The sequence below is a fragment of the Lissotriton vulgaris genome, chromosome 1_1, assembly GCF_964263255.1.
Source record: "Lissotriton vulgaris chromosome 1_1, aLisVul1.2, whole genome shotgun sequence".
Taxonomy (NCBI): domain Eukaryota; kingdom Metazoa; phylum Chordata; class Amphibia; order Caudata; family Salamandridae; genus Lissotriton; species Lissotriton vulgaris.
In genome coordinates, this window is record NC_141685.1 from 462666158 (window position 1) to 462681955 (window position 15798).

At 42.3% G+C, this 15798-nt stretch overlaps 1 protein-coding gene across 2 annotated transcripts in view; it reads left to right on the forward strand.

Annotated features, from left to right (window-relative positions):
• PDE4B (phosphodiesterase 4B) overlaps window positions 1-15798 on the forward strand; it is an 804711-nt gene that overhangs the window by 479029 nt on the left and 309884 nt on the right. For both annotated transcript variants that reach the window (XM_086953749.1, XM_086953754.1), the window contains exon 2: window positions 3459-3653. In XM_086953749.1, the coding sequence (XP_086809875.1) occupies window positions 3459-3653 (195 nt within the window). The remainder of the gene's footprint in view (window positions 1-3458; window positions 3654-15798) is intronic.

Here is a 15798-nt window from a genome sequence, read left to right on the forward strand (position 1 = left end):
TACAGTGCCAGATCAAAACCAGTATGATTCTTTACAATACCATGGCAATGAACCAGATTGACTTTTGGAACAAGGAGAACAGGTGAATGAGAGTAAGTTGCGCTGGGAAGAAATACTAGTAAGAAAAAACAATATCTGTTAAGCTCCAAGGATAAGGTCCTGGTCACCCACCCAGAACTAAACAGTGTGACCTAAAAGCAAGCCACAAATGTAAAGTTGAAAAAACAAATGGTATATCCTGAGCTAAAAGTTAATCAGTATCAAAGTCCAATTATTAAATCCAATGAGTCAGGGTATCTTCATTTCATCTTCATTTAATTTCCAATTCTTAAGCAAATCCAGTCTTCACCAAGAGAACATACATTAGCCGGCAGTGGCTAATCACCACTAGTCACCAATAGTCTTATCACCACTGCCAAAGTGCCGGACAGTACACTTAACTAGAGTCAATCAAAATCAACTCACACTCACTCAGACACTGAATGTAATTTATATTTGTTATTTGCAATTGTCTTACTTTTTTTTACCCTGTGTCATGGTCTGCGCTGCTTCCTTGTGCCATGCCCGCGACATGTGCTCTTGTTGACTTACCATGACTGACTCAGTCGCTGCTTATGTGCACTACTGCAGCAACTGCAAGCTTGTCACAGTGGTGCTGGTGGTGGCAAATGCGTGCATGTTGACGAAGAGAGTAAAGCATGCACCAATGGCAGAAATGAAGGGCCACTCATTGCATGGCTTTATATTAAAGCCATGCAGTGATTGGAGAATAGCTCCATCAATCTGTATGGAACCTACCAGCCCCGTGCTGCCTCAGTGCACACCAGAGGCCTGGTAACAGCGCCTCTCTGAACGAATCCAGACACTACTCTCTTGCTTCTATGTTATCAACGCATGAGAGCAGTGCCAAGACTGGCTTGGGCAGGCAAAGTTAGCGCTCATTAGGAGACCAGGGAGCTGCAGCTGTGATTCTCCCGTGCGAACTCATTGAGAATGTGTAAGAGACCTCTGGTGCGGATGTTGGGCTGGCCGCAGAAAGGCTGCTGTCCAACCCAACATGTGCACTGCCACTTTCAAAAGTCAGTCAGTGAGTGTCTGCGGTGCAACTGCGCAAGGTAGGTTAATGGGGAGGCAGACAGTGGCTGTCAATTATTTTTAAGCCCCTCCCACCTTCCTCAGGAGTTTACAACAACTGGCCCTTATCGAGTGAAACAAGCTGACTTCCGCAGCCAGGAAAAAAAAGGAATTGAGTATTTCTTACTCTTTAATACTGGGGTTAGGGGGCACAAATCGGGGCTGGGAAGTCCACAAATTTAGGGGTGCGACGCCCAATTCCCTCAAAGAGACTTGTAAAAGGCAGAGTGAACAAAGCAGGTGGATATAGGAAGCCAGTGCAATGGAGACATCTAGGGTTAGAGATAGGCCTCTCGAGGGAGGCTGCAAACAAAATAGACATATTGAATCCTTTGAAAGTAAGAAAGCAAGAGAAGTTGTAGATAAAGATAGAGAGACAGAGAGTTACATCCTGGCCTACTGCCTGTCAAGCTGGGTAAGGTAAAGAAAGGAATAAACTTTCATAAAAGCCTGATATGAAGAAGCTAGAGGAGACTTGTTCAAATGGTGTCGGCATTACACCCGTAGTTTGGTGGCGGGGCAGAAAAACTCACGGTCACACCATAGGTCTGTCCATTCAAGTCAGTGACCTAAATTTGAAAACCTTACTAAAATTTGGAAATATTGAACCATTCAGTCAACCAATATCAGATATAACACATCATCTCAAAGCTCAAGAAACATAGAATACATTAATAAACAAAATACAACTAATACTAATTAAGACACGTCGAGTGTAACGTAATCATGACTAAAAGAAGAGTGCTACTTTGTAAGACTGTAAGCTATGAACTTAAGCACATTTTTTACCACAGTAAATTGACATTTCACTTACTTCATGGCATTTTAAAAACATATTTTACAATCATAGACATGCAGATTAAGCGATGTAAAATGGTCGCCTGAAGTGACTCTGTGGCAGCAAGTTACTTTATAGAAACTGTTAAAAAAATTAAACAGGATGAAGAAATGTTATAATTGTTGTCTCTTTTTAATGGAAGAAGCATTCTTCCCAGTTTCATTAGGAAGACCATTTTCGCTCTTAGTGGAACTCATTTAGCGCCATCACTTTTGACAGAGGAAACACTATTTGTGTTTCTTCTACCAAATTGTGACTCTTTTAATTCAAAAAAGCATATTGCCAGCAAAAACATTATTGCCCACAAAAACATCAACCAACATTCTTTCGGTTATATTTTAACTAAATTACATTCTTTATTTTTTTTCTGCAAACCACCTCAACCAGAAAAATACAGGGAGTGATTAAAAAACAGGCCCTACTACCTTCTAAAGTGAAGCATTCAGTATTTTAACAGTGAAGAACCTAAAAACAATAAATTGTATTTATTTGTTTATATTTGAGTTTTATATAGCGCTAGCTAGACCCAAAGGTATCAGAGCGCTTTACATGTTATTTGCATCAGTTTACTCTAGTTGCATGTGAGGATTCATGTGGGTCATAAACAGTCGCAAAATGAGTATAGAACAATACAGCAAGTAAGGTAGTAAAAACAGGATCACAAAAGTACATAATGCAGCATTAAGGTAAATGGTGTGGATGCCAGGTTAACCCCTTCAGCGCGGCGCGAATTTTCGCGCTGTGCTGAAGGTTCTATTGGGCCAACGGACTCATGACGGAACGGTTCCGTCATAAGCACAGGTCAACCGACGCTCATGACGGAACCGTTCCGTCATGAGCACCGAAGGGGTTAAAGATGAGAGAGTCAGCCGATCACAAAGAAGGAACTTGTTGCTGGGGTTTGGATCTTTGGGAAACTTAGTTGGAGCACGTTGAAGTAGTTGTCAAGCAGTAGAGATTTGAGGTCATGTTTGAAGCAAGAAAAGGATTAGTTACTGCGGAGATCCTTAGGGAGTGAGTTCCAGATCCTGGGAGCATTTCCTGAGAAAGAGCATGCCTGGGATGATTTCTTCTCTGGCTTTGGAAGCATGAGAAGAAGTGCGTTGGAGCTTCTCAGTGGACTACAATTAACAAGTCATTGGCTCTAGCAACCCCATGGGAACTAACAAAAATCCAACATGGTTTAAGGTAGCACCTGGGTTCCAAGGTAGAACATGAAGCTCAATCTTATGAAGGATGCATGTCTTAACAAGGATTAAGTGGAGAGTGTAAAAATATTTGGGAGACTTGAAAATAACCTGTGTAAAAAAATGAAATAATGTCCTCCTGCCTGTGGGGTCTCTAGTTATAATGTACTTTGTTGACGATCATCAACATGTTCCCAGGATCAGGATACACTTGTAATAAAAGTAGCTTGTATTTAATTAAAGTATGTGAATAGAAGGTAAACTGACCATGTTGTGCACTGTTTGTTATTCTCTTTTAGCTTTGATGTGGAAAATGGCCCTTCACCGATTCGCAGTCCATTGGACCCACAAGCCAGCCCTGGCTCAGGACTTGTTCTGCACACAAACTTTCCAAGTCACAATCAACGTCGGGAGTCATTTCTTTATCGATCAGACAGCGACTATGACTTATCACCAAAGACTATGTCTAGGAACACCTCTGTTGTCAATGAGCAGTAAGTGTGCAACCTTTATCCTATTGTACTGTTCAAATCAAAACTCTTTAAATGTGCTTTCTGCCAAAGTTTCTGAAATCCTCAGCCATGTTCAGCCATGCAATCTAAATGAACATCAAGGCCATATTATAGAAAGTTCCCCAGAGGCACAACAGGCAAGTGCACCCACTTTCTGCCACCTTCTGTGCCCTTTAGTGTTGCAGAAGGGGCCACAGATGCTTGTGCAGCCCATTCTGTAATACATATCATGCCAGCACTCCATGTGCACTGGGGCTCTATCTCAAGAGGGAATTCCTGCATGTGCATGGGGGCGTGGCCCCATGCAAATGAAAGAATCATTTCACTTTGTGCCTGTGTCATATTAGAGAGGCCGCGGCAACAACACAGAAACCATTGGGATGCGCAAGGACTATGCGCCACATAGAGGCAAGGGCACACTTTCTGGTGGGTATATCGGGGTCTCAGGAACACCTACACATCCTCTTTCATGGGGGTGCAGTCAACCTCTTCACCAGCCTGCACAGGCATTCCTTATCCATAAACCTGAGGCCTGGTTTGCAACCTCAGTGAAATGCAGAGACCAGCAGCTTTTATCAGCCGGTCCACCTTTCACCAATGTGGTGTTTTCAATGTAGACGTGTGTTTGTGTCTGCATTAGGACCACTGCATTAGCTATGATATGGCACTCTGTCCTGGTACATTACACCATTTCTATAATATGGCCCATGGGTCAATTATAAGAGCTAAGTTAAGCCTTCTCAAGCCTTCTTGTATTCCTGATCCTAATATTGCATCTTCATGTCCTTGAATTATAACACACTTTAACTGCTAGACATATCCCCATATCGAGTGAAATCAAGGGTCAAATTGCAAAATAACTAAGTGACTGGTCGCCTGTGAGTTTTTCAGTCGGTGATACAATGAAGGATAGGCTTATGTTGTAAGGAACTGAGAGTGCAAATCTAAATATTATATTCTGAATAACAAGAACCTCCTGTTCAAGTCGCCTCCTAGTTTGTGTGTTTCAACACAAATATCAAACTTAAAGCTGTATTTCTTATGAATGATATTTTTTTATATATATTTCTTTTTTGTAGTGTTTGTGTAGAATCATTTTTACTATATATCAAAACAGGGCATAATTATGGAATAGTAAAAATCAAGCTACAAAGAGAAAAATTGGAATGCAATTAAAAAAACAACCACTCAATAGTCAATAAGTACATTTTAAGGCTCTTTAAACCCCACATGAAGAAGGAGAAAAAAAGAGGAATGGATGCTCCATACTATAAAGTCTGGTGGCAAAGAGGAATCAGAAGGAACATACATTGAGGTAGAGAGCAGAAAACATGGACAGAATAGAAATCCCTCACAAGGTTAAGACAACAATCACAATAACTGTGGCTCTTGAAGATCCCAACTAAATTTCTGAATTGTACTGATGAAAATTCCAATGAAAAAGAAAAACATTTTTGGCCTCCTGCTTTTACGACCTCTGCTGGGAGTGAGTCTCCCTAACAGTTTCACCAACTGTGAGCTTCGGCTTACCAGGGTTCAGAGCTGTAACCATCAGAGCCTACCTTTTAAAATAAGACAAGCTGAAGCATGCAGATGGAATGAAGGCGCTGTGCACATGTGTATAGGCGGGGAGGAGGACTACTTCTATAACTCAGCCTGGCATCTGTGCACATGTGTGGTATTGACAGGATCCAGACTACATTATTTATGGCTGCCTAAAGCCTTATCATTGAATTGGAAATCCAAATAGAAGTGTTCCCTCACTTTCTGAACATTGAGGTATTGAGTGTAATTTGCTGCATGGTAGAGTTCTTAACTTCTAGGGAAAGTGTGCGGCACAGTGGCCAGGGCGACTGCCTCTGGATCCTGGGGCTCACGGTTCGATCCCGGTGCCGGCGGCAGATCAGCCCACCACCATGTGACTCTGGGCAATAGCTTGATTATCTTCCCAACGGCCTCCAGCGCCGGGACACCTCTCCGGAGGTAGCTGTGCGCTTTACAAATACGGGACATTGACAATCTACCCATAGCTGCCTCCTGCGTCAGCATGGACCACTCTGCCTCGTTATACTGAGAGTCCTGTGTTTGAGGGTCCATACTACAGGGCCCAAGGACACTAGAAACAAAAGACCTAAGTTGTCATGATTGGAGTCCAGTATCTCTGGATTTCCCTTGGTCGGTCCAACCCAAATTTCTCTCATTACTGTTCAAGTTGGAATCTCCAGACCTCTGCATTGCACTTTCAGATTGAGATCAATATAATGCACGTGACATAAGAAATCTCCAAACCAAATATGACAATTATAATGTACTAAATGTTTTGAGGCCCATTGGGCCTTTGGCTTCTGGAATTAAATAACATGCATCAGGCACAGTTCATTTCATAAGCTTCCCTCCCAGCAATGAATGTGATTTGAGATTGTTTGCCTAAACTCATAATCCGCATGGATACGAATACGAAAACGCGGATGTCCTACAAAATCTGCTCAACTTTCATATATTTGTAATTCTGATATTTATCAAAGTCGGATTAGAGAATGACAGGGCTATTTCATCACAGGGAAGCCATCCATGGAACTTATCCTTCTTAAAAATAATAGATCCTGTCAACCCAATGTCAAGAAAAGAGCCTACGGTAGGGTTAGGCGGGAGGCAAAGGCGTTACTGAAACTGAAACACTCAACTATAGGTCCAGCTTTAAAGGTTGCAGTCATGAACCTGTACAGATGGACAACAACCTATTTGCGATTTGAGATCTGAGGAAAAGAGAGCCAATCACCCAAAGCTTACAAAGGAATAATGCATGGCTGTTTCTTATTTTCAGCTTTGTTTAACATCTTAATATGACTATAGTGTGCTGCGTTGATCGTATGGACAAGTGAATTCCTGATTATAATACTTAACTAGCTATAGAAAGCTAAATTTAAACAAATAAAGAGTTATATTTAAAAACCTATACAATTGAATACAACAGTTTATTTAGATGTATGATGTTGTCACCGGTTACATTAAACAAGATCTAAACATTTGAATATTGATTCATAAAAGATTGATTCATAAAAGAATGGCTAATCACATCTTTAAAAGTCCTTGTCTCAACTCTTTAACAGGTGTCCAGAGATTTCCTCCAAACCTTTCCAACTTTGCATATGTGCTGCACCATACAGCACACATGTACAGTGCTAAAGTGTTAAACTTTGGCAAAGCATAGCATTTTGTGCTGGTAAGGTAGTCAGCCGCGATCAGTAGTAGGAGTTTCTGCAGGGCGGTGATGTGGGGAGGGGGAGGGGCAGGGTGGGGGGTAATAATGTATGGATTACGGAGTTTAACAGGTAAGTAAACATATAAATAAATAAAATGAATTTTGTTGCGTGCACTGCATCGCATTTGGTGATGCAGTGCGCGCAACGAAATTCGTTTTATTTATTTATCTGTTTACTTACCAGTTAAACTCCGTAATCCATACATTACTACCCCCACTCTGCCCCTCCCCCTCCCCACATCACCGCCCTGCAGAAACTCCTACTACCGACCGCGGCTGAAGGTAGCCTCCAGCAACATAGGCAGGACCTCAGCCACACATCTTATTTTAGTAGATATGGCGCTGTTGTGCTCTTTCCTTTTCACGAAACAGCACAGCAACTTTCTGTTCTGTATGAAAACTTAGAAAAGTTGCCCCTGTGTTTCTCAAACACTCCGTATGTATAATTTACCAGTATGGATGACATGTGTCTCCTACACCTTCTAGTCCTCGTTGTCCTAAGTAACATTTCTGAAACATCGATTGACATACTTGTATGAGTCATGGTCTCTGTAGAATATGTTTGTAATGTAAAAACGCTATAACACTCTACATTGTGCTGATTAGTGCTGTGAAATAAAACATTTGAGAGAGCTGTAATGGAGAGACGCCTCAGAGACTGTCGCATTTGGCGCCACCAAGTCTAAAACGGGTGCTGTGTAAATCAATATTTTGACAGCGATATTGAGGAACCACACCAGAAAAAATATAAGATTTCTTATTTCACGAGTAAGTAGTTATTGCTATTCCCTAAAACAACACATTTGAAGGAATGCACTCAAGAGCTACACCACGTAAACACGCACAATGTTGTTATAGTTTTTACTTTGACCTGAGGCATCTTGTCTGTAGTACACTCTGGACACTTAACAAAGAGACGCGTTGTAGCATCAGCCTTAGAAAATGTTCACTTAACTGTGGCCTGTCAAATAATATAGCAACAGGTTTGGATCTTTTAACTAAGTTACACAACTTTTCTTATTTTTTTGCATTTTAATTGGAACAAGACTACAGCCACAAGATTCTGAAATATCTCCATAAAGGTGGAAACATCTGGAGAAATAATCTACATTGGGAAGACTGAATAGTAATCCTTGTATAGATCTTTTGCACATTAACATCTTTGTAATTATGAACTACAGGAGCTTTTGCCGCCTTCTCAGCCTGTGGCATGACTATGGTATACATGTGTCCAGGGCCGAAAGCCAATGGCATGTTCTTCTTACAATAGAAATTAATCTCGGTCACTGACTGCACACGGTTTTGTCTAGATCCTAATTTCATAAGAATGAAACCCACTTGTTCGCCCTCACCCTTACAAGAGATCTAAACTCACACTGCCTCATTTGCATGGCCACGCCCTTCAGTTTGTACCTTGAACTCCATCTTTGTGGACTGAAAATGGTTAAGTAGCTTTCATTGAATGGATGAAAGCCCCACAGCTGGAATCTACAATCTGCCATGGAAATGATTACGAAGATAGTGGAGGAGAAGTGTGGCTCACTGGTTAGAGCAGGCAGACCCTGAAGCAGAAGTCAGATCCGGGACCAGGGTTCAATTCCCGACGCGGCAGGGTGTTGAGCTCAAATGTCCATGGACTCGATAATTCTCGCTTCGGTGCCTGACCTAATCATGGGTTCACACTCTGCAACTCTGGGCATTAAGCTTGCTTAATCTCCACAACGGCCCCCCGCGGCGGGATGCCTGGCTTTCACCTTGGGGATACCCTGTAGGGGCTATCTCACAGGGAAAAGCCAGGACGGGTTCCCAAGGCAAGCGCGGAGATACCCCTTAGGGGGTCGATTCAGGCGCTATATAAGAAACATAATAATAATAATAGCAATTTAGAATAGCTTGTATTGATCAGCGGTAGAGTGACATATTTTTTGTTGTAAAACACACTGACTCGCCCATGGCTTGTTCTAACAAGCATTGGCATAGCCAATAGGTCTCGCCTTAGGGACCTTATAAGTATTTAATAATGCAGCACAATACCTTTGGTGCAACATCAACTGTTGCATAGCTAAACACTTATAAGGTCCCAAAGGCGAGTCTATTGGCTATGCCAATGCTTGTTTTCCTTTTGGTCATGCTGAGCAGCCGGTGTAAAAAAAAATGTTTTTGCTGATGCAGTACAGCATTGCCAAAAAGCATTGGCAAAGACATTAGGTCCAAAAGGTGAAACCTATTGGCTTTGACAATGCTTGTTTCCAGTGTGAGTGTACTACAATGTGACAATGGTGGGATGATTTCTTGGGACCTTAACCTTGTTCTAGCATAACAATTGCTACCATTACTGGAACCTGGCTGGTCCTCATTCTAAGCCAACATTTGTCCCTTATAACAGAAAAAAAAATGTGGGTGTATGTGAGCAAAACTTACAATTTACAAACTTCCTCTGTGTATGCCTGTTTTCTCTAAGGCTACGTGTGGACTCTCCCCATCACTATATCCCTCATTGATAGGGTTATATTAGTAATGAAATTAAATAAAAAATAACTGTTTGATATTTTTCTTTTTCTTGTCAAATATTTTCCATGAAATATCTTTCTTGTCTACACGTCTCCCATGCAATGAGGTTGCATTGGTGCCCCCACTATAGCTTGTTACAATGCGAGTTTAGGACAGATGAGCATGAAAAATATGTTCCACATTTTGGGAATCCTCACAAATGTACCACTGCGTAGGTTTTCTCATTTGCATGATCCCTTCTCTGACACGTTTTTTGAATGCGTTCATCCATGAATCGAAAATAGACTTTACAAAGCATAAGTTCTGGACACTTTGCAGAGTTGCCACAGTCGAAGATGTCAGCTCTGCACGTGTAACTTACCTGTTTCACCTCTTCAAGGTCTCTATCAAGCCACAATTGCAAGACTAATAGCTTCTTGCACGTCTAATGAATGTCTGTAACTCGAGCCATAGGTAAAAATATAACTATTTTGTGCCTTTATGGAATCAAAATGTACTGCTACGCATGCGCTGATGCCTAAGGGAATTCATTGTATGGCCGTCTGTATCAGCAGCACTTCAAAGCATCAAGCCTCAAGATGTCTGGCATTTCCTTGGCTAGGGAGCTTGCGCACGCAAGGACGTGGAGGCAGAGCCCTACGTGCCTGTGCGGGATCTCATCTCAACTGCACACCGAGTCCCTAACGGCTTTGCTTACGAGCATGGCGTCTGAAACCATGAGCGTGTGGGTACACACTGTTGTTGCTGAGTGCCAAGCTTTCTAATTGTACACCTGCTGTGTCAGTCTGTTTCATTGTTGAGGGGCACAGCTCAGTATCGTTTAGCAGTGCAAAGCATATTTACATGTTTAGTCGGTTGATGAACGAGGCCCCGCTCTGCTCTTTGAGCTGTCTGGTAAATGACACGCGGTTTAGAAGAAGCAATAGCAGCTATCAAAGCCTATTAGAACACGCAAAGGTGGTGGGGAGAGGGCGGGGCATCCAGCAACCATATGTCTTTGTCAGCCCGGGTTTACAGTGGCCTGCCTGTGCCGGTGGGAACGCAAGTGAAAGAGCAGTCAGCTCATTTTTGAAGCACATACTTGTGCTTGTGGCATGCCCCTGCGCACTCCCGCAAGGTGTATGCCGCCACAAGTACAAGTGTGTACTTCAGAAAGAGCTGAACGACGGCTAAAGGTCTCCTATGCAGCACATGCGCGCTGCATAGGCGAGACCTAAAAAACAAGAAAGCTTTGCACTCATTAAAAATTAAATGTTTATTTAACTAACACCTGAAACATTAAAAGCACATATACTTTGTGAATTAAGGACACTTTGGACAAGAAACAGAACAATGCCTATTAAAATAAAGGTGTGTGGGTGAAAAATACACCATTTTGCAGCTTTACTGTAGAAACTAGATGAAAATGTAATGAGGGTTTTACAGTTACGCAGACTTAGCCGTCTTAGAAAGAGTGTTCCCTATCTGGACTTAAGGAAATCTCAAACATCTATGTTCAGTGAATACATGGAAAATCTGCTCCTAGGCTCAAGAGGAGACTAAAACAAACGCCCCTGAATCACCAGAATTGATTGATGGAATTGTTGGAACAGCATTGCCTTTTTATCAATCCTTTAGTTACAGAGAGGACCAAGGGACCAGGCTGTGTCTTTTCACATCTGCCAGGGTGCTAGAACATAAATTTGGAAGCAGGTCATTCATACGGTAATCGTTCGGGAGACCAAAGAAAATCGTGCTGGGGCTAACTTCCACCTGCTGATGTAGCACATCTTCCAAAAAAAGCACATACCTCAGCCCAATACTGCTTAATTCTCGGACAATACGCAGACATATGGATGTCCTTCGCTGTAGGATACTACACCTGGGGCAATTGTATTCCTTCCCAGTCGCTTTAGAATGTTTTTTTGGAGACCAATAGACTCTATGAGGCATATATAGATGGATCCTCCTAAGTGCATTTGTTTAACTACTGCCTGCAACATGGAAAAAGAATCAAACCATAATTTAGGCATTTCCTGTTCACTGCCTCTGAAATCATCACCCCATAGTCTTGTAACTTCCAGTTCCACATCTTCGCCAGTTTCCAAAAGAGCCTAGTACCAAAAGGAAACTTCCCTTTTCCAAATACCTGTTCTAGAGACTAAATCAAATTTCGAGTTGGCTTTGTATTTGCCTCAGGTCTGCATTGCCCACCAAGCGGATAACTGATAAAATTTAAACCTTGTCAGTGTCCCTCGAGTTAGACTAGTTAGCGACTCCCAACTAATTAACTTCAAGTCCTTTTTTAGGTCTCCCCAAAATCTAATACCTTCCAGTTTCAGTGGTTGACAGAGTTGGTCTTGTAGGCATTCCGGAGTGCCGGGAGAGTCCCAGATTGGAGCCTGCCCTGCATAGTACGGAATTTTCAATCCTCTCCTGATGTGCGTCCAATTCTTTAATGCAGCTCCCAGAATCTTTAGTCCAACTTTTTCATAGAACTTAGGATCTCCGAACTTGTAGAGAAAGTACTCCTGCCCCTGCTCCACATCTTGTAACATTGCCTCAAATAATAAGCCTAATGATGAGGAATCAGTATTGTTGGCCAAAATCCTAAGATTTTTAACCCCTCCCATGCTCATGACGAGCTCAGCTCGTCATGAGCCACGGTTCTTGTGTGCTCATGACGAGCTGAGCTTGTCAAGACCGTTAGAACGCTCACACGCGGTACTAATTCCCCTGCTGTGCTGGGCGTTCTAAGGAACGGGCGTGGTCATGATGAGCTCAGCTCGTCATGAGCACACAAGAACCGTGGCTCATGACGAGCTGAGCTCGTCATGAGCACCAGGGCACTGTGCGTGGCCTCCCTACCCCCCAGCACAGTGGGGGAATCGGCCCTGCAGCGAAGGGGTTAAAATTAAAGGCTTAACTGTAAGTGAGTAGGTCTGGTAACGCTAACCCTCCCACAGTAAGACCTCTCCTAGGCTTTTTCCATGCTATCCTGAGACTTTTTTCATCCCATATAAAAGTGCCAATTTTTGCCTGTAATTTGGCAATGTCCTTAGCACTAAAAGATAATGGAACAGAGTTATAAAGAAAGGTTATTTTAGGCAAAATTATAATTTTAACGAGGTAACCCCTCCCGTAGATGTTTAGGGGGAGGTTTACCCATCGTGTTAAAAGACTGCTGACCTCTTTGGACACCATCTTCCAGTTGATTTTGGGAATGTCTTCTAAGTTCTGAGCCAGATGAACATCAAGGTACCTCATTTGGCTCTTTGCCCCCTGACTTCCATTAACTTGATTCCATTCCATTATTTTGGTCTTTTCCTTATTAATTTCATATCCTGAGACTTCTCCATATGTTTCCGCCTACTCAAAAAGCCAGGGTATAGCTTCTGCTGGATTAGATGTATACAGAAGCAGATCATCCGCATAAAGAGCAAGTTTAACTCTAGCTCTGCGATTTTAAAAGGGTTGATGGTTGGACCTGCCCTGAGCCTGCAGACTAACGGTTCAATATACAGGTTGAATAATAGTGGTGACAAAGGGCACCCCTGCCTAGTGCCTCTTGAAATACTAAACCAATCTGTCAATGCTCCGTTGACTAAAATGTTAGCTTTCGGATTAAGGTAAAGACACTTCACAAAGGAGCGGCTAGTATTGATTTAACAAACACAGAGAAATTTGTGTTCGTAGCATGAAAATGAATATAAAATACTTACAAATAAGTGGGGTGTGTACCAAAGTGAAAAATAAATAGTTTTTTAAGAAAACTCTCACTCACCCACCTAGTGGGTGACATGCTTCATCATGGGGTTCCACCTGGCGGGCCGAATGCCAACCCGGTGTGCTGTGACACCTGCAATTGCAGTGGAGCTGACTTCTTTGTCAGTATTTTATATTCATTTTCATGGCACAAACACAAATTTCTCTGTGTTTGTTAAATCAATATTAGCCACTTCTTTGTTGTTTTCCATATTCTGAATTGGGGTAGAGGAGTGTCCTATAACCCTATCTCTCCTGTTGTTTAGAAGTAAAGACACTTCACAGCCTGCACAATATTACATGGAAAACCAAAGCTTTGTAAAGTCTCCCAAAGATATATCTAGTTCACCTGGTCAAAAGCCTTTGCGGCGTCTATTGCAACTATCGTAAGAGGGGCCTTCTTTACCACAGCAACATCAATTGCCCCCATAACTTGAAAGGTGATCTCATTTAGCTGTCTCCCGGGTATAAATCCTCTCTCATCCAGGTGCACTATGGCCTTAATGACTTTAGCCACCCTAGCTGACAAAAAATTCCTGCAAAAACCTTATGATCAGAGTTTAATAGGGATATTGGTCTGTAGAACTCGATCTTCTGAGGATCTTTGTTGGTTTTAAGATCAGGGTCACTGTTGCTTCTGCCCATGATCTTGGAGTGCCTTCTCCCTCCATATATATTTTATTGAACACATTCTTTAGACTGGCATTACCTTGTCCAACATACCCAGGTATACCTCGATTGGAAGCCCATCTGGGCCGGCTGCTTTACCCCAGGCCATTTTTTTGCATTGTACTCTAATCTCTTCCTCCGTTATACTTGCTTGCAAAAATAGCCTATGTTCTTCTTTCAGCTGAGGGAGAGTTATTAACTTTATCCATTCCTTAGCTCCCTCGGGTCCTGATACAATATCTTCCTCATATAGGTCATTCATGAAAGATCTGGCCTCCTCCCGAATATTGTCATCCTCATGCAGTAAGACTCCAGTCCCTCTTTGGATTAGATTCTTTATCAGGTTCCTTACCCTGTCCGTCCTTGCCTTCCAAGCTAAAAGAGAGCCTCGTTTCTCTCCATAAGCAAAGTGCTGGAGCTTGCTAGCATTCCACCTGTCCTTTAAATTCTTGTCTAAGTTGGCCTGAAATTCTGCATGTAGACCCTCTAGCTCTTTTTCCAAACACAGCACCAAACTCTGAGACACCAAAGAAGCCCTCTGTAGATCGATCTCTTTTTCCTTTATCTTATTTATCCTAGCCGCTTTAACCTATTTCATCAATTTCCTCTTACTAATCATTATGGAGCTTTGTGGCCCTCTTAAGTTGGCTTTAAAGGCCTCCCAGACTATTGGGTGCTTAGCTGTAACTATATTAAACTTAAAATATTCATCTGTTTTTTCTTCTAGCTCTAACCTCACTCCTTCATCCAATAGCATGGTCCTCTCCAGAGCCCACCTTCTTTGACACTCTTTTTGTTTAAAGTGTCAACTCTACGGCTGAATGGTCTGATAAAATCGCAGGGATATGCATTATTGACTCAATTTCGGAGGACTTCGTCTGAGCCACCAAAAAGTAATAAATTCTGGAATTATGTTTATATTTCTTGCTATAAAATGAAAAATCCCTAGTGTTCCCATTCTTAGTTCTCCAAATATCGAGCAAGTTAAATTCTTTGATCATACTTTTAAGCGCAGCAGACATTCTTGATTGGGTATTATATTTTGCTTTTGAGGTGCGGTCTAACTCCTTATTCAAGATCAGATGAAAATCACCCCCAATTATAATCGGTGCAGTAGTGTTTAGCAAACTGGTCTCTAATTTTAAGAGCGCTTCTGAATTATCTTCATTCTGCCAATAGTAAGCTGCACACACTAAAGGTACCCCTGACTGTCAGGGTGACCACCAGCGTTCTCCCTGACTGATCTGTATCAATTTTTTCTACCTTTATACCAGCATTGCCTCTGATGATTAGAGTGACTCCCTTAGTGCTACCTTTTTGTTCTGAGCAAAGCACCTCCTGAACCCATATGAGCTTACCAAAACCCTGATTGCACTCATGGGCCTCTAGGTGAGTTTCTTCTAAAAAACAGATGTGGGCCTCACTATTATTGAGAAATTCAATGACCCGGGATATCTTCATCCTACTCCTCAGGCCATTCACATTCCAAGTTATTAACTTAATTTTATTTGGCCTATTCATTTTCATGGCTTCCTGAACTCTTCCCATGTAGCTCTAACTCGTTTAGGCTCGTATGAGGACTAAATTTGTAGTTTTTTCCCTCTTTCTCCCTACACCCAGTGCCCCCCCCCCCTCCGACCCAATGAGGAACACTCCTACCATTCCCTTGGCGATGAAAAACCGCCTGTTCGGGACCCTCCCTAAGCGGCAGCAGCACCTATCCTAAAAAAACACAAATACAGTGCTCACCTGACAGTAACTGCCTCTAGAGAAAGTGGTATCTGTGGTCAGAGGTATGTCAATAACACCAGGACAGTGATGGATCTCCATGGAGACAATAGAGATAGGGAGGCTGAAAGAAGTGCCTAGGGGCTATAGAACAAAGGATGCCGGGGCACTATTTAAGGCTTGCTGAGCAGAAATATCTATTTCCGAAGGGCT